Source organism: Carassius gibelio, chromosome B11 (assembly GCF_023724105.1).
Source record: "Carassius gibelio isolate Cgi1373 ecotype wild population from Czech Republic chromosome B11, carGib1.2-hapl.c, whole genome shotgun sequence".
NCBI classification, from domain to species: domain Eukaryota; kingdom Metazoa; phylum Chordata; class Actinopteri; order Cypriniformes; family Cyprinidae; genus Carassius; species Carassius gibelio.
This window is the reverse complement of record NC_068406.1, coordinates 13,691,869-13,717,021: the sequence shown is the minus strand read 5'-3', so window position 1 is coordinate 13,717,021 and position 25,153 is coordinate 13,691,869. Positions and strand designations below refer to the sequence as shown.

General features: G+C 37.2%; 1 protein-coding gene across 13 annotated transcripts in view; it reads left to right on the top strand.

Annotated features, from left to right (window-relative positions):
* LOC127968201 (voltage-dependent P/Q-type calcium channel subunit alpha-1A) overlaps positions 1-25,153 on the top strand; it is a 99,106-nt gene that overhangs the window by 22,149 nt on the left and 51,804 nt on the right. For 10 of the 13 annotated variants that reach the window (XM_052569220.1, XM_052569217.1, XM_052569215.1 and 7 more), the window contains exons 2-11: positions 7,705-7,810; positions 8,087-8,226; positions 22,786-22,877; positions 22,958-23,385; positions 23,480-23,583; positions 23,970-24,085; positions 24,200-24,235; positions 24,324-24,410; positions 24,533-24,739; positions 24,932-25,044. In XM_052569220.1, coding sequence (XP_052425180.1) covers positions 7,705-7,810; positions 8,087-8,226; positions 22,786-22,877; positions 22,958-23,385; positions 23,480-23,583; positions 23,970-24,085; positions 24,200-24,235; positions 24,324-24,410; positions 24,533-24,739; positions 24,932-25,044 — 1,429 coding nt within the window. The remainder of the gene's footprint in view (positions 1-7,704; positions 7,811-8,086; positions 8,227-22,785; positions 22,878-22,957; positions 23,386-23,479; positions 23,584-23,969; positions 24,086-24,199; positions 24,236-24,323; positions 24,411-24,532; positions 24,740-24,931; positions 25,045-25,153) is intronic. The other 3 variants (XM_052569225.1, XM_052569224.1, XM_052569222.1) reach the window with 1 other exon arrangement.

Here is a 25,153-nt window from a genome sequence, read left to right as displayed (position 1 = left end):
CCCCTGGAAGCAATTTTTATCGGGGAACCTCCTGGAAGCGCGATTGGGCTAGTTTTGGACTAGTTTTGAGAAGCAACTTGGCAGGATTTGTTGTGAAAACCTGGCAACCCTGATCTGAACGCACGTGCTGGAGATATACTTCTAATTACAGGAGCGTCTTTACTGGTGAGATGTGCATGAAAATCGCATTCGATTTTTTGCACAGCCCTACATTCTTTCATATACAGATAGAAGAACAAACTAATGGCGGTCCAACAAGGGTCCTTCATGTGGGCCAACACCAGTTTTTGAAATGACTTCATGACCACTGGTGTGGGAGCAACAGGTTTGTAGTCATAAAATCCTATGATTTGGGGTTTCTTTGGGATGGGGATGGTGGAGCATTTGATGCAGCAGTGATCAGGAGAATTTGAAAGTCCTCATTTGTCTGGGAGAGGAGATGTTGTTCATCCATTTTGTTGGGGAGAGAGCATAGATTCACCAGATGGATACTAGGCAGCGCTGTTTTTAAGCTGCACTGTCTGAGCCTAACCAACACGCCGGCTCGCTTCCCACGCTTGCTCATCTTGGAGTGGATGAGGAGGAAAGAAAAATGCAAAAATGGAGGCAGGAAGACCACGGTCTGCCAAAGAAGAAAGAAATAATGGGAAAGCGAGGCAAGTAAGTCCTCTGTTGGCGAGACCCTGTGCTGAGTCTTGTGGATTCTTTCATTTAATTTGTAGGGTTGTTTGTTTTATTTCAGTTGAAATGCGTTCATCTCATCAGCTCCGTTTCCCCCTAAAGCACACTGTCAGCTCAAATCTAGAGCACAGAAACCACTCAAAAAAAAAAAAAAAAACTACTGCACGTCTTTGTATATTAAATGCATGCACTTACCTGCACCAAAAAGTCCTGTCAACTCAAAGGTCAAATTTACAATGAGATTCTTACTGTCATTCCTTGCAGGGAGTGAAGGAAGTGTTTATTTGAGCTTGATTTTTCAGATTAAACACTTGCACACACAACCAAGGCGTAAGATTATGTTCAGTCATATTCTGTTTCAGCTGGCGGTGTGACACAGTAATGCGACAAAGTTGGAACCAACTTATACATATGCACAACAACGTAATGCTTAAGTGCAGACAATGGTGGTCACATGACTAGCTGCCTGTTAAGCGCTGCCAATGCAAAGTTTCTAAAGCCTGGAGGGCTAAATGACCGTATTAAACGTCTCTCCTCTCCTCTCGAGTGCTTTCTGATAATATAATATTGAGTTTTTAGTTGTGAGCAGTCAAGCATCAATATGCTGATGCTTGATAATGCATTGTGTGTATAGGAAGGGAGTGTACAGTACTAGTGGGTGTGTGTGAGGTGATGGAAAAAGTGCATGTAGGGACAAGAAAAGGTGTTCATGGGAAGGTTGTAATGACACTAATGAGGCCCAAAAGAATATTACAGTTGGGGTGCTTACAACGCATATACTGTATGCATGTGTTTTCTCAACTATACTTTTGGGACAAAACTGTCCTCAAACGTTAGCCGAATCTGACAAAACCTTCCATAGGGGACATCCTTTTTTTAATACAGATAACTTGTCTTTTAGGAATAAGTCTAGGGTTTTGTTTAAGGTTATGACATTATCAGCAATGTGGACTGGAGTTAGTTTTACTAGAAGTTCTTGCTCATCTAATCAGATAACAATTTTACAAAATGAGAAAGTGCTTATAGTAAATGTTGAAATGAATATTGACTAAAATTAAGTAATGTTTTAGGAGTGTTTTTCATTCTTAATTTGTTAATTTAGGAAGTAGACTAATGAAAATGTTAAAGTCTGACTATAAAGTATTACCAATAATAATAATAAAAGGGAGAATATTTAAAAATGTATATAAATAGAGCCATTTCTTTACTTTGCAGGGATTGGCAGTCTTAAATGAGATTTTAATGTTTTTTTTTAAAAGACGTTTCTTCTCCTCATCAAGGATGCATTTTTTAAAAAAAAAAATACTGAAAAAACAGTAACATTGCGAAATATAATTACAATGTAAAATAAAGGTTTTCTATTTTAATAAAACTTCAGGATTCTTTCATGAGTAAAAAGTTCAAAAGAACAGCATTTATTCAAAATAGAAATAGAAAGTCATTACCATCACTTTTTAAAAAAATTATTTAGCACATCCTTGGTGAAAAATACATAAATAAATAATTTATTTAATAGAGTGTAGTGTATATTAGTACAAATACAAAATATTTATTTTAAAAGAAATTGCTGTTCTTTTTTCTTTTTATTCATCAAAGAACTCAGTTCCCAAATAAATATTAAGCAGCAAAAACTGTATTCAATATTAATTATAAATTTCTGAAGGATCATGTGACACTCAAGATTGTAGTAATAATTCTGACAATGTTGCTTTGCATTAAAAGTGTAAATTATGTTTTAAATTTCAGTATATTAAAATAGTAAACCATTATTTTAAATTGCAATAATATTTCATAATAGTAGCTTTTTCTGTACTTTTATCAAATAAATGCAACTTTGATGAGAATAAGAGACTTCTTTAAAAAAAACATATAAAATCTTTCTGAACAGTGGGTGTAAATATGACCACAGCAGTTGTACCCTAAGTGTTCACAAATGTACCACAATGTACCCATTTTTCTGACTGTTTATAAGAAGTGGAAATGTATATAGGAGGAAAACACTATATATTTGGCTGTGTTGGATCTTTGCACAGACTTTTTAATTAAAGCGAGAGATTGAAAGAGGGACCTGGCACCGTCACTACCTCTTATTAGTCTAATACACGTTTAAACTGCTGATGGAGAGAGAGATGCAGTAGACTCTCTCAAACGCTAGCCAACTCTCCATTTCACAGCTCTTCTGCCTTTCTATCTCTCTTTCTCTGTTGCCAGACCTCTCTTCCTTTCCTTTTCTTTTCCTCCTCATTTAAATACAACTACATTCTCACTGTTTTCCTTCTCGCTCTTATTTTTCTCTCCTTCTCTCTGTTGTCTCACTCACTCTTCATCTCTCTATCCGAGTCTTAAAATTGAGATGTGAATTATTAAGGGCACATTATGAGCTGCAGACAGCTTTACCACTCCAGCCGTATTATTTTTCAGGAACATATCATCAGCGTCGTGCGACTACATGATTAGTAGGTAGATAAAGACACAGAGCTAGAGAGAAGACTGTTGAAATGAGAAGAGGGACGATTTGCTTTCACGCCAAATGAAACATTCAAGTTGTTTAGTAGTTCAGCAGTCTGCAGTATCTTTATTCATGGTTTCTGCCGTGAAGGTTTACGCAAATGCTCCACATTTCGTTTCTCAGAACAGCCACTCTGCACATGCTTAGTTTAGCGCTCGAGTGGTTGCTATGGATACCACTTTAAGTCTCCCAGCATGCACTGTACTGTTAGCAATGTTAGCCCTGAGCTAACTGTGTGTTGGAGATTACAATGAGCTCTGAATAAATAAGCGTGTGTGTGTGTGTGTGTGTGTGTGTGTGTGAGAGAGAGAGAGAGAGAGGAATAAGTTAGTCATGATGTGAGTGCTGAGAGGTCTGTTTGCTGTTTTTGCTTCACAAGACAACTGATGTAATATAAACAAGTGTATGTTACACTATATGCAGAGAGACTGAGGTGAATTCAGGAGCCATGTTCACATCCTTGCATAATGCATATAGAATAAGACAGATGTGGTCTGCAATATAGTCTCATACTTAAAAGGCTGAGGCTCACAGACTTTAAAAGTGCTTTTTCAATGTTGCAAATAAAACCAATTTTATTAGAGTATAAAAAGGAAATAGCTGTTTTAAACTCTGTCTAGCAAATTATGATGTTAAAGGAAAACACCACATTTTTTCCATATTCCACTATGTTCTTAGCCTGACTTATCCTACTTCCGCTCAATTTCATTTCGCTTCTGTACTCAGTCTGATACAGCGTCAGAGCTTTCTGTTTGCCACCGCTCTGAAAACAGCCGGGCCAATCAACGAGCGGAGGGCGAGCTGAGAGCCGTGACGTAGATGCTAAGCACCGAGTTTTAAATTGTAGGTTAGAGAAATCGAAAACCGAAACGACCGCGGAAATGGGAAACGAGACACGGGATGCAATTCGCTCTGTTATGGAGAACATTCAACTCTTTTTCAAACAGAACAAGAAGAGTGTTTAACAACAGGTTTACAGTGGAAGTTCAATCATAGATTTGAGTTCGATGCATGATGTCTGTGCTTCGATCGGGGCTTCGATGCGGCTGTACAGGCGCATAACATACGTCATAACTAAACGTATCTGATTGGCTTACGGGGAACCAATGATTTTAAACTTCAGACAAGCGCCCCCTAGCGAGAGAGAAAACACTTCTCTATTATGCCATTCCAGACTCTGTCTACAAAGCAAAGTGAAGTAGCAGAGTCTGGTATTACCAGGCTACTATGTTCTTCCCTCAACTTAGACGAGTTGATATGTACCTCTCTCGTCTCAGTGCGTGCACTCAATCACTGTAGCGCGTGGTGCAATTATGTTAGCGTTTAGCTTAGCACCATTCATTCCTAAGGATCCAAACAGGGATGAATTAAGTAGCTACCAAACACTTCCATGTTTTCCCTATTTAAAGACGGGTACATTATTAGTTACATGAGAAAGTATGGTGACACAAAATAAACAGTGGCAATTTCCTAAGTGGATAAAAATGATGACTATAATGTATGGCGGAAGTGCACTTTTCGAAGCACTTCTACCTCTGCACAGTGATATCATCACTCCTGAAAACTCCCTCTCCCTCTCCCCATCTCCCTCTAACTTCTGTCAATACAACCAACATGAGGAGTTTTTGGGAGTGAGGATATTACTGCACCGAGGTAGAAGTGCTGCAAAAATCACCACATTTTATTTTGTCACCAATTTGGTTACTTGTGTAACTACTCATGTGACCTCTTTAAAAAGGGAAAACATGGAAGTGTTTGTTGGCTTCTAAATACATCCCTATTTAGATGCTAAGGAAGTGAGTGACGTGACAATCAGCGAAGTATGATGACCCGTACTCATAATTCGTGCTCTGCATTTAACCCATCCAAAGTGCACACACACACAGCAGTGGACACACACACACAAACCATGAACACACACCCGGAGCAGTGGGCAGCCATTTATGCTGCGGCGCCCGGGGAGCAGTTGGGGGTTCGATACCTTGCTCAAGGGCACCTCAGTCGTGGCACCACCAGCCCAAGACTCATACTCACAACCCTAGGGTTAGGAGTGATAAAGTCTCTAACCACTAGGCCATGACTTCCCCATGAATGGGTGAATTAATGGTGCTAAGCTAAACGCTAGCATAGTGGCGCCACGCGCTACAGCTATTGAGTGCACGCACTGAGATGGGAGAGGTACATATCAACTCATCTAAGATGAGGGAAGAACATAGTGGAATATGGAAAAACGGTGGTGTTTTCCTTTAATACTATAAGCATGCATATGTATATATACATATAAAAAATAGCATTATACGAATACATATACTACTAGTATCAATGATTCATGACATTTTTTATAGATTGGATGTAGATGAACAAAACATCTGAGTGAGTGTAACGTAAATATTTAATTGAGTTATTACAAAATGTTACTGGAGTGTGTAGCAGTCATCGCAGAGACTGCATGTATTTGTGTGTGTGTGCTTATGTGTCACACGCATGACATAAGCGGTTATGACAAGGGCTGAGTGTGTGTATCATGCCAGTGGCAGCTGGTAAAGAGGCACACAGTAACTGGATAATGAGTGCTCTGTTACAGCCAGGCCGAATCTGTCAACACTCATCTGTTTAACCCTTTTACCCTAAAGTGTACCGCCAGCAGGACATCGACCACCTCCACCCTCCCCCTCCAGAAAATTCATAATCAGATTACTAAGGAACCACTGAATGGAATAACACAAAATAGGTATCATTTTAAAGATATATCTCAACATATATTAAAGGGGTCATGATATGATGCAATTTCTATTATTCCTTTCTCTTTGGTGTGTTACAAGCTCTTGGTGCATAAAGAAGATCTGTAAAGTTGCAGAGTCTCAAATCCAAAGAGATATTCTTTTTTTTAAAGTTAAGAGTCAACAACTCCTACCTAAAATGACTCATTCTAACACAACCCCACATGTGTACATCATTATGTGGTAAGATTTGCGCAACACCACCCAAATGTTCACGCAAAGAAAGAAGGTGTAACTTTTATTCTCACTGTTGCTGCCGGGGCCGTGTTGTGGAGATGCTGTGTTATGAAAGGGAAGATACTATGTTTGTCCTTCTAAAACAGGACACAGCTAGAAATCAGTGGTTAAGTTGTATTTACAGCACTGTTTCAGAACAGTTCAACCCAAATATTCAGATGTGTGCAACGCATTTTTCGAAGTACAAGGACTGTTTCCTGGAAGAGTTGCCTACAATGCTGGTATCTGTTTCTATAAAGTGGGACATTTCCAACTTTACAAGGACAGTCTGACATTTCTGACTCACAGGCTGTGCGTATGTTTACATATTTAAAGAATTTGCCACTGATGATTCAAACGTGAGTTTTAAGCAGTGTAGAGCAGCGCTTGTTGTTTATCTTTTGTTGTTATCTGGGTTTGTGACGTAACAGACCTTGGAAGAAGTTTGTTGTAGTTCCTTAACAGCCGTTTTTGTAGGCATTAAACTGCCAGAATTTTAAAAGATATCTCAATTTGTGTTGAACTTTCAGTGCTGCAACTTTGCAGATATTTTCTATGCTAAAACAGTAACATTACACACTAACTAATGTTAAAAAAGTTAAATAGCAATCCACCACCCCTTTAAAAGGTCTCATTAAGTCTAATATAACAAACATAATAGTTATAATCCATCGCTCAGATCTAAAGATATTCTTCATGGAGTTATAACACATAAAACCGCACAGACACATTTGTAGCCAAGTATATAAAAATTTAGAAATGAACAGATCATAGAAAATAGAATATCATTACTTATAGTGAATCCTCCTTATTGACATGAAACTGAATTTCTCTCATACCTTATTTGCTTCCTGAGTTATTGCATGTAAAATCAGAAAGATAAGTGAAATTTCCCTTCAGCACAATTTCAATGTTTTTTTTTAATCTGTGGTTTCTCAGCATTAGAATGTCCAAATGTAATGAAAATTTCGTTTCTAAAATGTTTTGAAAGTTTTCAATTAAATGATACCTACCATTTGACTCTCCTTGCTACAGTAGACTGTTTTAAAAATTACTTCCAGTTGTCAAAAAGGCTACCTTGGTTCAAAATGCTGTCACTTTCGAATACTTTATGTTAAATATCCAAATGTAATAAAAAATATTCTCAAAAAATTTAAAATAGCAATTTCTATCAAACGATACCTACCTTATGACTCTACTCACTATAGTTTTGAAGTTAAGAGTTTTTTGTGTATGTCACTCAAAAAAAAAAAAAACTGAAAAAAAAACATAAAAATGATAATGTTAATAAAGCCCTACAGCCCTTCTCTTCAAGAAGACAACAATATGTGCATGCTTTGTTGTTGTTATAATATTATTATATTACTCTTTACATTCTTGTATGATAAAAATATTTTTCTACATTATACTGTGGTTATTGTTTTGCAAAGTTCATGCAGTTTTATGATTGCATAGTCGTTATAAATATCTTTGATATGATGAATCCAGCTTGTTTTTAGCCTTAACTTTGCCCTTTACTCCGTTTGAGTGGATGATTTTGACCACCATCATTGCCAACTGCATCGTACTGGCTCTTGAACAACACTTACCAGATGGAGACAAAACTCCACTGTCAGAACGACTGGTAAAGTTGAACACACACACACACACACACAAACTTACTAAGCAAATTTTTAATGGAGACATTGCATAGACTACTGTTTATATTTACAGCTACCTACCAAAAAATGAAAATCTGCTAAGAATTAAATTTTCATTTTTGTGTGAACTGCTCCTTTGCATAGATGCAAACACACACACACACAGTAAAATATTAGTTAAAAACTGAGAAGCACTGAGAATGTTTTAAGTGAAAATGCTTTTTATAATAATCCCATCTGTGGTTCTTTTTCTCTCATAGGAAGAAACAGAGCCCTATTTCATTGCAATTTTCTGTTTTGAGTCGGGCATTAAGATTCTTGCACTGGGATTTGCCTTCCACAAGGGCTCCTACCTGAGAAACGGCTGGAATGTGATGGACTTTGTAGTGGTGCTCACGGGGTGAGTTAAACAAACACACACACTCTGGCGTCTGGTGTCATGGTGAAATAGAATAAAACTGAATTTGGGCTGCTTGATTTATGAGTCAATTTAAACAATTATAAGATGGCCCTATGAAACACTTGATTATGATTTGTCAATGGTGGCATTCTGATGTCAAATATTTTGTGTTGTCAGTGGAGTTTTTGGATCAATTCATTAAGAGTCATTTGTTCATGATTCAGATTACAGTAGTCATTATTTTTCTTTTGCATGCAGCCAGAAATGACAAAGCAATACAAACACTTTTATCTGTGTTTAACCTAGCATTTCAGATTTTTTAAAGCTTATAACTCAAGTATAAAATAGATTATAGATTGCCTTATTACCCGACTGACTGCACATTATCTGACACATACTAAAAGTACTTTTCACATGGCCTAAATTAGCCCAGAGAAAGTCACGCCCCTTTTGGAACGCTGTGTGTGAAGCAATGCTACGTACACAGCAGAGGTCTGGTTGGACACTGGCTCCGTCATGCATTAATGAGCACTCTTTCTCTCACACACATACAAGCATACACACGCACACGTGGATTCTCAAACACAGGCAGATCACAGCAGCACTGTAGGGAGCAACCATCGGGGCACATCTGAAATGTCACCTCACTGGGAAGCAGAGAGAGAGAGAGACAGAGACAACAGACGGGTGTGTAGGGGGGATGTGTTGTAGTATTGCAGTGCTAAAGAAGGCCGGGTCATGTGACTGCATTACTCCATTCCCCTGAGCTTTGGAATATTGGAAAATTAGAAAGAGAGAGAGAAGGTGTTGGTTGATGTGAAAAGACGTATAGCCGGAGGAGGAGGAGGAGATCAGAGGCTAATGGAAGAATCCAAGATAGAGTGAAAACCCTGAAAACCTTTTCATTTCCATGTTGGTCCCTGTTGATTTATGCTGCTTAGTGCTGGTCTTGCTGGTGGAGCTGGAAAATGATGGTCAACTATCATGATAATAATGATATAAGGGAGGCTTGCTGGTTGAGCTAGTTAAATAAGTATTGCACCCATATTTGTCACTATTTACTTCCATGCCTGTATAGCTTTTTTATATATAAATAGAACGGAAAAGTGTTTTGTCCAGACTTCTCCTTTTAATAAAATGAAATAATGACACATTTTACCATATTATCATTGACTTTGTATCACATAACACTAAAGAATGGAGGAATAGCTCCAGAAAAAAAACATTTAATTAAAGTTAAAGTTTGGTTTGCAGAGATCAAAACTTCATCTAGCTCTGGACTGTTTTGATTATCATAACCCTATAAGGTATTTGAAGAGAGATTATGTTGTGGATATTAGTTTATCCAAAAAATAAATCTTCTTATCACTTAACCTTTTTGTTTCTTATTCATATGATTTACAAAAAGATATTTTAGGTAATTAAATAATTAAATTGTGAATAAGAGAGTTTCTCTGCCATATATTGTGCCATATATATTTATTTGTAATTAATTGTATAACTGTAATTACATAATATAACTTTCAAAAGCTGAAGTGATTACTTTAATTTATTTGTTAGAATATGTTAAACTCAATATTTTAACTAATTGCAAAAGCTGAATAATCAATAAATGTCTACTGATTAATCAGCTAAATAATCAATGATTAGTCGATTAATAGTTCTAATAATCGTTAGATTCATCAACTATCAAAATAATCATTTGTTGGAGCCCTACTCCAGAGCTGCTGTGAGAGTCATTTGAGAAGACTAGCATCATCATACAGTATACTCACAGGAACTTAATGGCAACCTGTCAAAATAAAAGTATGGTTTAACATGTAACTGAAATATATTACTCTTGTATTACCATTGTACAGCATAATGTACATCTTTAAATATTCATTTTTTTCCAATTTAAATAAAACATTGAATGGAAAAAATAAATCAATATTACAACCAGTTTGATCACTTAAGGGGGGGGGGGGGGGGGGTGAAATGCTATTTCATGCATACTGAGTTTTTTACACTGTTAAAGAGTTGGATTCCCATGCTAAACATGGACAAAGTTTAAAAAATTAAGTTGTACGTTTGAAGGAGTATTTCTGTTCCAAAAATACTCCTTCCGGTTTGTCACAAGTTTCGGAAAGTTTTTTTCGAGTATGGCTCTGTGTGACGTTAGATGGAGCGGAATTTCCTTAGATGGGTCCTGACGCACTTCTGCCAGAAGAGCGCGCGCTCCCATATAGCAGAGCACTGAGAGCACAACAGACATTCACTGATCAGAGCGAGAGCAAAATGTCACAAAAGAAGTGTGTTTTTGGTTGCCAGGGCAAGACAACCCTGCACAGATTACCCCCCCAAAAAAAAAAAACAGCATTAAGGGACCAGTGGATGGAGTTTATTTTTACAGAGCATCAACGGAGCTGTGCAAGTGTTTGTGTTTGTTCCCTGCATTTCGAAGATTTTTTCATTTTACAAACAAGGCCCAGTTTGACGCCGGATTTGCACATAGTTTATTTCTTAAGGATAATGCAGTCCCAACGAAAAAGAGTCACGATCGTGTGTTGGAACCGCATGCGGTGAGTAAAACTGCTTCAAATATCTCTGTGTTGTTAACTTAGCTATCGGCGCGTAAACACATCAAGTAAACAACATGCGATGTTGGCATCAAACTGCACTTTCCGAATGTACACCTTATAAAAAAAAAGACGACATAAAGTGGAACCGCTAAGCAAATATATACAGTTTCAATACATACCACATAGAGACGTCCTGCTGTAGTCGTTGATGCTGCTGCTCTTGTTAAATTTCAGCCTCTGGATCTGATTCTGGATCATAAATAAATGGCTGAATCTGACTGTTAGCCCATGGTTTGTTTTGGATGATGTTTTTTCCTCACGGTAATGTCACAGTTTCCAGATGCTCTAGACGCAAAAGCCTACTCGCGCTCGTGATTCTTTAGCTCCGCCCACACGTCACACCTCCAGCCACTCGTGTTTTTCTGGAAAAAATTGGTACAGACTGTCTTTCTCTTATAAATATAATAAAAATAAAGACTTTTTGGAGTTATTAAGGATGCAGTACTACTCTATAGGTACTCAAGATTAACAGGATATTGAGTGAAAACGAGCATTTCACCCCCCCTTTAATTGTATAAAACAAATATTAGCCTATTAAAATAGTTTCACATAATTTTTCTTCCATGTATCATTTTCATCAGTAAACCTCAGTTTGTTTGCCAAAAAATGAAAGGGTTTAACTTTCATTTGATTTAAAATAAATGTTTAATACTTTTATTTGATTTTCTTAAAAATGAAACCAGTAAGTTTGTAGGGCCCTTGTTTAAAATGTTGAAACTGAGACTTTTTATTTTTTCACTGAAATAAATGTTTTTGTAATTACACAGAGAGAGAAGTACCAAAAAAAAAAGGTACCGCTGGGTACTGGTACCGAATTTCAGGTACCAGTACCAGAACCGGTATCGGTTAAAAAGTGGACGTACCCAACCCTAGTCCAAATACAGTACATAGTATATGAAAAACAATAGGAGAAAAGTGCTCTGGTGACCTGCTACTTCTGCCTGGATTCTGAAGTGTGCAGTGGATGGAAATTTTATTGTACTATGAGGCAATGGGGAAGATTTATGAATGATATTGAAGCAATGCAGCTGCTGCTATTGGGTCATATGACAGTAACCACATGGCAGACAAGTATGTGCAGATATCAAAAGTACCACCTATATTCATACTATATAGAACACATTTTTTTTTAATGATCACAAAGTTCAAATTCAAATTTAGTACCTACTCAGTATGGATTTTGGGAAACACTGCACGATGATGGAATTATTTTTGAGTTAGTTGTACCTTTAAGAAGACTTCCAGGTGGCACACTAAAGGCAGCCGTACACGATGAGATTCAGAAGGTCGGAACTTCGTGATCCCTCGCATATGTCACAATTAAGTTTATCCGAAAATCATACAGTGGTAGTCACACGCGACACGAATTTACTACGATTTTACAAACTCTAACGTAGTCATTACGTTTTGCATCGGGGGTGTTAAATAAGCATGAAGTTTTATTTAAATTCTGACTGAATTCTGAATAAAACATTGTATACAGAATGCAAAGACTGCTCCATTTAAATTTATTTAAAACTGTCACTCATTCATAATGATCTACCATCTACCAAGTTCAAAAATAAATAAATAAATAAAAATACAATGAACGTGACTACACAATGACACTTTTTAAAGTCTACATTAGAAAAAAAGTTACGAGCATGACAAAACCCAGCACTGGACAAAAAATGGTGACTGGAGCAGTGAGTGCATGGATTCCAACCTAAACACCTCTGATTGGCCATTGCATTTTAGAAGTCAACAAACATGTCTGTGATTGTAAAATTATTTGATGCTTTCCAAAGAAGAAGATACACTGGATTGTTTGCCAAATCTATTTCTTTATGCTATTATTACGAAGAAAAAAGGTTGTGAGCAACTTTTTCATCTAAAAGCAAGCAGATTTAACAGCAGTCAGTTGTATGAGTAAGACTATAATACACGCTAAACTCTTCTGTTCTTTATAAACAACTCAAGTACTCAACTATACAACTAGTATATTAATTCATAACGGTGAACGGTAAATGTGGCACAATTCAAAATAACAAATAAAAAGTAGAGATGTATAATGAACTAAAATTATTATATAGACTATTTATATACATAATATGTGGGTTTTATCATCTTCTGATTGGTCAACTTCAGATGGATCGCCAAATCGTCTCGTTCAACCGCACATATGTAACGGATTTAAACCGACAGCGTCTGATTTTATTTGACATGTTTTTATTTTTTCATAATGTTTTTGGATCGGCCCGTAATTGTTCTTACATGGTACGATGCCATGTACCATGTTACGGTACCATGCGCGCATCTGCGATTTTCTCCCGAGAGAAAAAAAACGTCTGCGACCTCGTACGACAGCAAAAATCACACCGTGTACACCCGCCTTAATACACCAGCCTTCAAAACACACCTTGCAACCAGCAGTTCTTGTCTGTTCAACAGGGAACTAGTGAAAGTAGAAATGAAGAGAATGTTGGGAGCACAACTAGAACATGGAGGATAGAGGTGGAAGGGAAGAGAAAGAGAATGAGAATGAGGGAAGCGTAAAGGAGCAGGGCAAGCGTGTGTGTGTTTGTGTGTTTTTGTTAGCTGCTGCAGTAACCTGCTTTTCAGTACTGCAGATGATCAGTCAACTAGCCCTGCTTTTAGACATGGGCAGATCTTAAAACACACAAACGGCTGCGAAACTAAACATTGCTAATCATTAACTACATCCTCAATACACATTTTTACTCAACGTTGACTGCTGTGTGCGCACATTGGACACATTTGTAAGCATCAGCTGGCTTTCACAGCACTATCACTGAGTGTGTATGTGTGTGTTAAAGAGAAAGAGCTGTACTTTGATGATAAAATGCATCCTCCTCCATGCTGCTTCCTGCAGCTTTGATTTCTATTTACAGTCAGACTTATACACACCTTTAAATACCTTGGGAAAAAAATACACTACACATTCATGTTCTTTTCCTCACGAAAGTGAAGTTGTCCTGTGTTTTTTCTCTTTGTGTCCAGTAGAACTTTTATTATTTTTTTATTAAAAAAAAAAATTGTAAACACTTTAGTTTAGGGACCAATTCTTACTATTAACTAGTTTCTTATTAGCATGGCTATTATTAACATATTGGCTGTGTATTAGTACTTATAAAACATTTATTCTACATTACCATATTCTACATCCCAAATCCTAATAGTGAGAATTGTACCTTAAAATAAATTAATTTTTATTTTAGCTTAGTTTATGTTGTTACCTTTTAGTAATACAAATTAATTATGCATAATTATGTGCAACTAACCCTAAACCAAACCCTCATTCTAACACTAACCATATACAGTACCGTAAGTACATGTAGTTAATTAATATTATTCAGTATTTAAATATATTTTTACACTGTAACAAGGACATGAAGTAACTATTTTTTTTAATGTTTTTAACGCAAGTAAAACAATTTATAAAAACATTTTAAAAAGTTAATTGCAAAACTGTCTTACGATTTAAACCTTTTTCTCGCAATTCTGAGAAAACTGTGAAGTCTGAATGGAGGAATATAACAGAAATGCAAGGTATAGACTTGCAATTTGAAGAAGTATAGCATGAAATTTGAGATTCACAATGAGAACTGAGAAAAATTAGGAAAATGTCACTTAGCTTTTTTTTTTAAATGTATTTTAAGTCGCAGATGCCTAATTACTAATGTTTTACTGACACAGGCTCATACTTTTTGACCACTGACATATGAACAATTACAAAAATACATATCAGCTTTGTTTAATATATATTTTGTCATGTGATATTTACTCAGTAGTCCTGATTTAATAACAGGCAGTTAATGGGTGCTAGCCATAGTAGGATTACTGCTTACTGCTTGCACAGTTGTTCAGTCCACTGCCAACATAACCAGCTGGCAGAAGCTTTTTCTTGGTCTTAAAGTTGGTTCTCAGAGCCAATTCTTTCCTCATACTGCAGCCACGCAAAACAGAGTCTTTAAATATGATTGTCTATTTCTAAAAGTGTGGGTACATGTCAGTTATAATGCTCTGAAGAGACCAGTATAATAACTATAACTGTGACATAATCAAAACTGGCTGCTATGCTAGGGTTAGATTGTTTCAGCCTTTCGAATTCTGAGAAATCTGAGTTTCTTCGTTTTTAAACAGAACATAGAACTGCTATTAGAATTAGTAGGAACATAATTAACAGGATATTGGACACTGATTTGATTTCATTGTTTCTTCTCACATGTTTAAAAGTTTAGCCTCGGTCATCTGTTTTTTTCAGTGTCTGAAATTCTCTTTAGTGTCAGTTGAACACGGATGCAGTTCTCCCCTGAGTGCCTTTCCATCAATTCCAAAGCTCTAGTTCTTCATTTTAGTTTCACCTCGCAGATTTTACATCAAGACATCAATGAAGCTTGACAGCAGAGTGATAGACTCTCATGACCTCTGAGCAGAGTTTACTGCTGGTCACCGAGCGGTCAGTGGTCACAGCGGATAGTCTGAAAGAGCTCATGTTGAATCTGCATTTGAGTAGTTGACAAATAATGACATGAGCTTGCCTTTTTTCCCCCAGCATCAAGATTTATTATTTATTTTTTTGTATCTGTGAAAGTGAGTCTTTACCTAATGCAAATACATCTAATGTATGCATATTTTAGAGTCTGTACTTTATGCAAAGAGATGTATATTAATGATTGCATAATTTATTTGATAAATAAATAATATTTTGTATTAATATACCGTTTTTCATTTTAATTAATTTAGCTATTTTTCTTCTTTTTTTATTCTGCTTCATCTAGTAGTACTTATTTATTTAGTACAGTTATAGTGTTAATTTAACAATATTAATATCACTGTGTGTGTCAATATATATACAGGTAGAAAACAGTTTTCATTATATTATGGAGCATGGTTACAAATCATATTATAATAATACTAATAATACTGGTGGATGTGTGTGTGTGTGTGTGTGTGTGAAATCATGATTATAATTTGATACATGATTTGTTCTGTATACAATATATAAAAATATGAGTAAAACATTACTGCTTGTAAATTTTTACACAATTTTAGTCTACACCATGACTACTTATGAGTGTGTGTGTGTTTGTGTATACAGTATATAAACACACAAATATACTGTACATACATACATATATACAGTGTAAATATCATCTCCTTGTAGCTCTGTTTCCCTCTCTTGCTTGCTAGCATTGTAATATTCATGTATATATTATATGAAAATATGAGTAATACTTTTTTTCATTCTAATAGTTTTACTATTACTTAATTTTGATATATTTGATCATTTTCGGTTTTTAATAAATTTTGAACTATTTAGCACTACCATTTTGAACCAGTACTGTTAGCTCTCTATCTCTGCTTGTGCACGTGTTGCCAATGTACAGCTCTTACTTGGCAGATTCCTGAGTCGTGACTGCGCTGGCTATTGGCTGCCTGCTCCATGCCAATCAGTGACTTCACTACTGGCACACACAGTGAAGAGAGACAGACAGGAAAAGAGTGAGAGAGTGAGCGAGACCACGAGAATAGCACCATGATTTAGTCTGTAGATTTCTCAGTTTCTGGACACACCTTTGCACTGCCATGCACAGCTGTTTCCATAGCAATCTTATGTTATAAAAGAGAACTGTGGAAGGCCAGAGAAGACACCCCGCTCTCTGCCTTTTTTTCTGCTTACCTTTTACTTTCCCTGGTTCGCCGTCTCCCTTTGTCCAAACACTCACATACAGACGCTTATTTTAATGCTATGCATACGTTCAGTGTAAATGGCAACTGATAATGGATAGTGTATTTCTGGTATCAAGGTCGCGCTGTTGAGGCTCACTGTTTGTCTCTTTGTGAGAGACTTAAAAACAAATGAGTGTAACACATAAAGAAAGTCTAAATGTTTAGTTTACATGAAGATTTTACATGAAGACTGCCTTTCTCCCAATACCTATTTTTATTTTTTACATTTTACTTTTTTTTTTTCTCAAAAATGACCATGATTACAAATGTTTATTTTTTTATTATTTTTTTTCTACAACAGTTCAATAAATTAGAAGTTAGACACATACTGCCGACAACATAATTGTCCATATTTCGACAACATAATTCCAAAAAAAGCCACAGGGCTATTTTTGCGTTTCTGAGCAACATGATGGTGTTTTGTTCCTGAATGAATCACACATTTAATGAAAAAAAAAGAGTATCCTTTTAATAAAAAAATAAAATAAATTAAAGACATTTTCAGTTTTTGTAGTTTGCATGTCAGTGTGTGAATATGTATTTATATTCATCATACTGTATATAATTTAATTATGTTATTTTTTTATTTTATTTTTTTAGCAAACTTAACTATTTTTAGATATCTTGGCAGATCTTTTTTGTGTTTTTTCTTTCGTTAGAATCTGGCTTGCCTCTTACACTCATCTTCCGCTTCCCTGCATCATTTCCTGTCCTCTCTCTAACATGGCTTAGAGTTCCAAAAAGTCTTAAAATAGCAGTGTAATCTTGTGTTCTTGTATCTACATGGGTATACAATCTTTTTTGAGAATGTGTCCAGGAAGTGATGCCTGTGTTAAAGAAACCATTACGTCGACTGGACACCAGGTTAAAAGCGCGTTTCAGGAATAGATGCACTTTAAGTGAAGTGTGTTTATGGAGTGTGTGTTGTTGTTAGATTAAGTGTGTATGTGTGTGTGTGTGTGTTTAATGTCTGTATGGAGGTAAAGGGAAGGATGTCTTTCTCTAAATGACTGCAGAGCAATAATGATAATGGAAGTGATGGCAGTGGTACAATATTCACACAGGTAGAAAACCTCTAGCCTCTAGCTAGCTTTCTTTTTCTCACCAAACACACATCATTTAACACACGTTAACTTGCACCTTCTGCATGTGTGTGTTGTTGAAGTCGCTCTTTCTCTTGTCCTTTAGAAGGCCACACACATGCTGGTTGCCACATAAGGACAGGTGGGAAGAATGACAACAGAAAGTGAGAGAGAGAAAGAGGCGGTCCCGCAGATATGGAAAGATATAGCGAATATATTTATGTGTGATATAGCGAAAGACTGTATCAGAGTGTTATGTAGTAGTAAAGGGTGGAAGAGGTTTTTCATGTTTCCCTCACTTTCATTCTTTCATAACAAATGTAACAGTGCAAGTGGGGACTAACAGGAAAAAAAAGCATTTGTGGAAAAAAAGGGAGCCAAGGGAGAGTTGGTGAAATGTAAGGATGAAGGGGAAATGCATGTGCTTGGTAACAAGCAATGGAGAGGATAAGAGGAAGGAGAGGGAGTGACCATCAGCTGTGCTGAGAAAAGCTGGAGCAAACAAATAAAAGCTTGACAATGGAAATTAAAACTAGATTTTAAAATGTATGCATTGCTAAGGAGTTGCTATACTGAAAGTCCCAGTTATATTGTATAAGTTGTAAATATAGCACATTATACTTAAAATATAATTGTATGAGATACTATGAAATACTCTACCATTCAAAATTTGGGTTTGGTAAAATTTTTAATGCTTTGGAAGCATTTTGTCTTATGCTCACCAAGGCTGCATTTTTTGATTGAAAATACAGTTAAAAATTATATTGTAAAATATTTTAACAGTTTCAAATAACGATTTTCTATTATAAAATGTTTTAAAATCTTTTAATTGCTGTTATGACAAAGCTGAATTTTCAGCAGCGATTACTTCATTCTTCAGTGTCACATGATCCTTCAGAAATCATTTTAATATGGTGATTTGGGGCTCAAGAAACAGTTACATCAGTGGTTCCCAGTTCCAGTCCATGTTCCAAAGTAAAGTGAATGCCTTCTCAGACTGAGCGTTTTGATTGGATGTACACTTCTTGCTATCGGGGATGTGAAGAGACTTTCAACCAGGATAACAAAAAAAACAATAGTAATTCTAAAGACAATCACCTATTGCACCTACCTATTTAGTATAGTAAAAGTAAAATTGCAGGGTATTTTTATTAAGTACATAAATATGTAAATGGGTTTGTTGTATCGTAATTCATGAAATAAATTAATTTTTGCTAGGGTAAGACTAGGAAAGAAAGCAAAGTCAAGGAGGAAGAGAATGATACCATTAAGGAATGTATTATATTAACAAATGATGTAATATCTTCTTCCCAGAGTTGACAATGAGCCCTTTCAGCAGTCTGTAGCCATGCTGATCAAATCAAACCCTCACGCAGAAGCCCAATATGAGAAGTTAACAAAGAAGAAACATATTCCAGCACTTTGATGCAAACAAGAAGCCTGTTTTACAAATTCTGGTTCAAGAAACAAGATTTATGATACCAGATCCCTGTCACACTCCCCGAACAAACACCCTCATGTACCCCACACATGCACTGTATTCCCAGACGCACGGGCCTGAGTGTACAGCATTGAATAATGTAGAGTTCGGCTGCATATCAGGATGACCTAGATTCAGCTGCAATGAAAAGCTGGAGGATTCCCGCGCTGTTTTATCGCAGAAACAGGTTGATTGAGCAACATGTAGAGGACACGCTAATGAACATAGACTGCATGTATGTGTGAAACTGTGGTCAAGCAGAGAATCCTCGCCGTAAGAAAGGGAATGGAGATCAATCGAAAGGGGACCCTTTATCTCTCGCTCCTGGCCCGGTTGCAGCAGCAATAACGAGATTCCATCAATGACAGAGGGCCGGTTGCCATGGCAACGGTTATGAATGAGAGGAGGCTGGTAAAAGAGGAATCGCCGGTTGCTATGGTGATGCCGTGAATGGGGAGAGACCTGGTGGCATGATGTTGGAGAGAGGCTTCCACGATCGTCATCCTTATTTTATTTTTTTTAAAGCAAATGAGCGAGACATAATCTATTCTTAGAAACATTCTTCAAGTGTGTAAACGTATGAACATAATATGTATCTAACAGTATAATCATACACATACATACCGTATATATTCATAAACTGCAGGCAATATTAGCTATTTCGCTAACTTGTACCAGACGTAGCCACAGCCTTTCTCCCAATACCTCATTTTACATTTTTAGGTTATGACATGTATTTTTAAGGATTATTTTGTGTGATGTTACAAACACCAGACCTAATGATGCAATAAAGGAGAAAAGGAACGATAAACTGGTGTAGAGAAAAAAGGTAAAAAAAAAAAAGAGAAAGCCCTTCTGTGAGTGTGTGCTCTGATTGATTGTCAGGTTTTCCCCAGCAGACGGAGGCAGTGTCGCTCCTGTGAATCCCTCTGTCTCACCCTGTCATCGTTCTCTCCCTAGGGCCGAGGGGCTTTCTCTTTCCCTTTACCGTTCTGCATTCTCAGGGCTAACTGTGTGTCTTTCAGTCTGTCCTCTCCAGAGTTTCCCAAATCACACTTTATTCCCTTCACAGGACTCTCCCGCTGGTGCTGAGAGCGAGGGCAGTGACTACCTCACCAAAAACTGTGAGAAATACAGAGACTTATTTAGCAGTTGAGAGAATGAGGGTGTCTGAATCACAAATGGCACTGAAATCACAGTTTTTTTTTTTTACTAATTTGACAAACATTTTAGAATAACTCTGGGTAAGAAGCAAGTAATTTTTTCCCTTTTCTTTTAATTTGATTGTTGATTTTCATGTGCACATTTTTAACAATTTTATCGGCATTTCTCAATGATGAGTACATTTTAAATTATTAGTTCACTTCCAGAATAAAACATTTCTGATAATGAACTCACCTTGGCCTTAACTACTATGTACTTACATCAAAAAATATGTACAATGTACTTATTGTGTTCATATTGTATTGCAAAGCACTTTTGTTGCTAATGAGGTGGGATACGTGTAAGGTTTGGGACAGGTTTGGTGTTATGGGTAGGTGTAAGGGTGGGCTAAGGTGTAAGGGATGGGTCAATAGTGTAAACACTGACGTGAACACTAATGTTTCTATTTTGTGTTGCATTCTTAGTGCTGAAAATAGGGGATGCTATAGCTAGCAAGTTAGTTTAGCTGCTATTGCAGCTAGCTGCCTTGTATATCACTGGGAGTATACTATTTTGACTTGGACCAGTAAGCATTTACCTAAAAATTAATTGCTAAAAAAAAAACTGTCCCGCTGCATCTAGATGGCCATGGGCATAGTTTCTAATGGGCAAGCACCACTCTCACTCACATATGTTCTTAAGAAAAAAAAAAAAAAAAATTTCAAGTTAATTTATCAATCATAAATTTCACCTCTTTCAATATTGGCTAGTTAATGCTGTGTTCAAAATAACATCCTGTTTCCTACAAAAGGTGCTTTATTTGACAGTTCACAACAAAGAGTTCTTATGAGCCAAACAGATGTGGACAGGCTTCTTTGTTTTCAAACCTGGGCACTGGGTCTGCAGCTTGTCTTCAAACATTTGCAAATATATACACACTCTCACTGTCTCTTAACATTTCCATCTGTCTTAAACTTGCATACACTCCCTCCCTACCTCTCTCTCTCTCACACACACACACACACACACACACGTCAGTCCACTCTTCCATCAAATTTACCGCAGGCCTTTTAGTGTGTAGTAGGATATCAGCGCAGTCAGCGGTGCTCTGTTATCCTCACTGCACTTACTGTACATAAAGTGTTCCTCACTGCCTGACCTGGAGGCAGTTTATTCCTTCCCGCATCTAAGTTTCCATTGTTCCACGAAATAAAGTGTAAACCGATATTGTATCAGCAGCCAAAGTACTTTAGTCTTGATCTCAAATCAGTTCTTTAAGTGTCAAATGTATATTTGCATCAGTCTTGGGCATATTGATCATACAAGATGGGTCATAAATAGGTATTATTTGTTATGTGAGACTTGATATATGTAAATTAATTACTGAGAGTTTCATCCAAATACTCTATCTATGCTGGGTTTGGTCAAAGAGGGATCAGCATGCTGTTCTGTGATCAAGTTTTCTGTTTAGGTTGGTTGTGAATATTCGAGACAGATCTTATAGGCTTATTATAGAGGGTCGGTGCCATCTCATCCTCATCCTCATCACATTTTTGCACCATGCTCTTGCCAATTGAACGGCTTAAGAGGAAGAGCTGAAAAAGCAGATGACAGTAATGAGCGAGTCAGGAGACGAGTTTGCTGCATTCTGTCCAGTCTACATTCTTTCTTTTTTCTTTTAGCTTACGTAGGTGTTTGCTGCATGTGATGGCAGAGCAGTTAAAGGCCTATCGACTGAGCCATTGGCTGGCGCTCTATATCATAACCACTAATGAATGAGCTCTTAGCATCTTTGGCATCGCTGCATATTCAGGCAACAGTGGAAGGGAGTGATGGAAAAAGAGTGAGATAAATGGCGTGATGCTGACTTCAGTGTCATTTAAAAAAGGAAAAACACAATTAACTACAGATGGACCTCATTTTCTGTCATTATCAAGTGTATATACATAAAACAGGATATATGTTTTTATATAGATTATATATATTCTAGATTATATTATTTTAAACTAATTATAAATAAATTTAATTTTACTTAAATGTATGTTTTTTAAGTGTGTATTTGTTTTCAGTTTTAATAAAATATTTAAATACATTTAAATACATAAATAAGAAGAGCAGTACCCTGACTAAATATAGCATGTACACACACACACACACACACACACATACACGCACGCATGCAAACTCACATTTAAAGATCAGGTGATCAGACCTGTGTGTGTGATGTAAGAACAGAGTAGTGTCTGGTCAATTATTTACCTGCGATTGACCTCTTCTCAGAATAATGTGTCTGCTTGTGACTCTACTTTGCTGTAGATAAATGACAAAATTTATCTTTCACATGACACATGGAGATGTCTTAATTTGGGAAACAATTGCTGATACACAAATGCCTCTATTACAAATGGAAGCGCAGAGTGTAGATTAAATCTGCTGTTGTATAATTGGCTTCAATGGCACACAATAAAATAGCCTCCTTTCTTTCTGTTTTTTTCACCAGTATCCTGTCCTCTGTGGGGTCAGAATTAGACCTGCGGACATTGCGAGCAGTCAGAGTATTGCGGCCGCTAAAATTGGTGTCAGGAATTCCAAGTAAGTGCTCTCTCTGTCTGAGTTCATCAATGTCTGTCAGAGTTCTTTGCACAGTATGCAATAGTGCCATTACTCTCCAGGCCTGCAGGTGGTGCTAAAGTCAATTATGAAGGCTATGATTCCACTGCTGCAAATCGGCGTGCTCTTATTTGTGGCCATCCTCATGTTTGCCATCATTGGTCTGGAGTTCTACATGGGCAAATTCCACCGCACCTGTTTCGACAATGTCACAGGTGAGCTTGACTTAAAGACGAACGAAAAACACTTGACCTTTAAAATTGTATACCTTTTACCAAATCCTGTGCATTTACATAACCCAGGCGAGATGTTTGACGAACAGCCCTGTGGTGAGCAATATCCTGCTCGAGTGTGTGAGAAAGGGTCGGTGTGTGCTGAAGACTGGCTTGGGCCAAACTATGGCATCACACAGTTCGACAACGTCCTTTTTGCCGTGCTCACTGTTTTCCAGTGCATCACCATGGAGGGTTGGACTGACATGCTTTATTATGTAAGAGTTAAAGGCAATGATTAAAGTATGATTCTTTTTTTGAATGGACTTTGATTTTAGATGATAATGTTGGATAAATTTGGGTGTATTACAGAGCAATGATGCCTTAGGGAGTGCCTGGAACTGGATGTACTATGTTCCCCTCATCATCATCGGATCCTTCTTCATGCTAAATCTGGTGTTGGGTGTCCTCTCAGGGTAAGATCTATCTATATTTCTGTTTGTTGGTCTCTATCTATCGATCTATCTATCTATCTGGCTGGCTGTCTGGCTAGCTAGCTCAATTCATCCATCCATCATGAGTCTGTCACTATCATTTTTTCCGCCGTTCTTTGTTTCCTGTTCTTTCTGTGTATTGCTTGTTGTTCTATCCATCTCTCTACCTATTTATTGTTGCATAATTATACTTTTCTCCCTATTTATTGCTTTGTTGCTTCTTTTGTTCTCTCTATTGTTTCATCCATCATTCATTTGTATAAAACAATGTATGTAAATACGTTTTTGATTAGTAAATTGCTGACTATACAGGTGTCTTTCTGTCTGCCTGTCTTTCTTTATTTGTCTGTCTTACCCCACCACTAAAGTGAGTTTGCCAAAGAAAGAGAGCGTGTGGAGAACAGGAGCGAGTTCCTCAAGCTCAAACGTCAGCAGCAGATTGAGAGAGAGCTCAACGGATATCTGGAGTGGATCTGCAAAGCAGGTATGTGTTTAAAACACAAGTGTAGATATTAATTTACGGCAGGATGTAATGACTGTTAGGACCTGTTGGTGTTAAAATCTAGTTCATCAATCTCTCTCTTGTCACTTTTTACAGAGGAAGTCATACTCACTGAGGATGATGATGGCACTGGTAACAGTAAAAATTTTCCTGTTTGGTGCTGTTGCTATTTAATGCCTAAAAGGCAGTAAGCTTTCACAGTGAATGTGTTTTTGTGCAGGATCTCGTCGTAGGCCCACCATAAAGAAAAACAAATCTGACCTGTTAAATCCAGAAGAGGGGGAGGACCACATGGGAGACGCAGTTGGTAAGAATCCTTCAGATCGTAAGGAAGACAATTCACAATGTCTTTTGAAACCCATAGTGGCTGTAGTAAGATCCTGTAGTATTCATGCCAGATGTTGTGCTGCTATGTGTGTATATTCTTAGGCTCACCTTTTGCTCGTGGGAGCATAAAGAGCGGAATGGGCGATGGGACTGGATTTAGCAAGAAAGAGCGACGTCTGCGCTTCTTCATTCGAAAGATTGTAAAGACTAAGGCGTTCTACTGGACTGTCCTCAGCCTGGTGGGACTCAACACACTGTGTGTGGCTGTAGTTCACTATGATCAGCCCGAGCTACTGTCGGACTTCCTCTGTGAGTTAACCTAAGCTGTTAGTTTATACATTTGTTGTTGTGGGAGACATAATTTCAAATCTGGTCTGCATCCTGTCCCGCTCTCTATTTGTGAATAGTTTTTTGGATTTTTTTTTACTACAGAAAACACTGCCTCGCTGCCTCGCTTCTGTTTCCTTTATTTGTCTTGTCTCTCTTTCTCTTTTTCTCCAGATTATGCTGAGTTCATTTTCCTAGGCCTCTTTATGTCAGAGATGCTGATTAAGATGTACGGACTGGGAACGCGTCCTTATTTCCACTCCTCATTCAACTGTTTCGACTGTGCAGTGAGTGCCCTTCTCTCTTTTGGCCCATTTAAAGTCTCTCTTCCTTGCCCTTTTTATCTTTTTTTTTTACTTTGCCTCTGTTTTAAACCTCTGCAAGCCGCTGACCTAC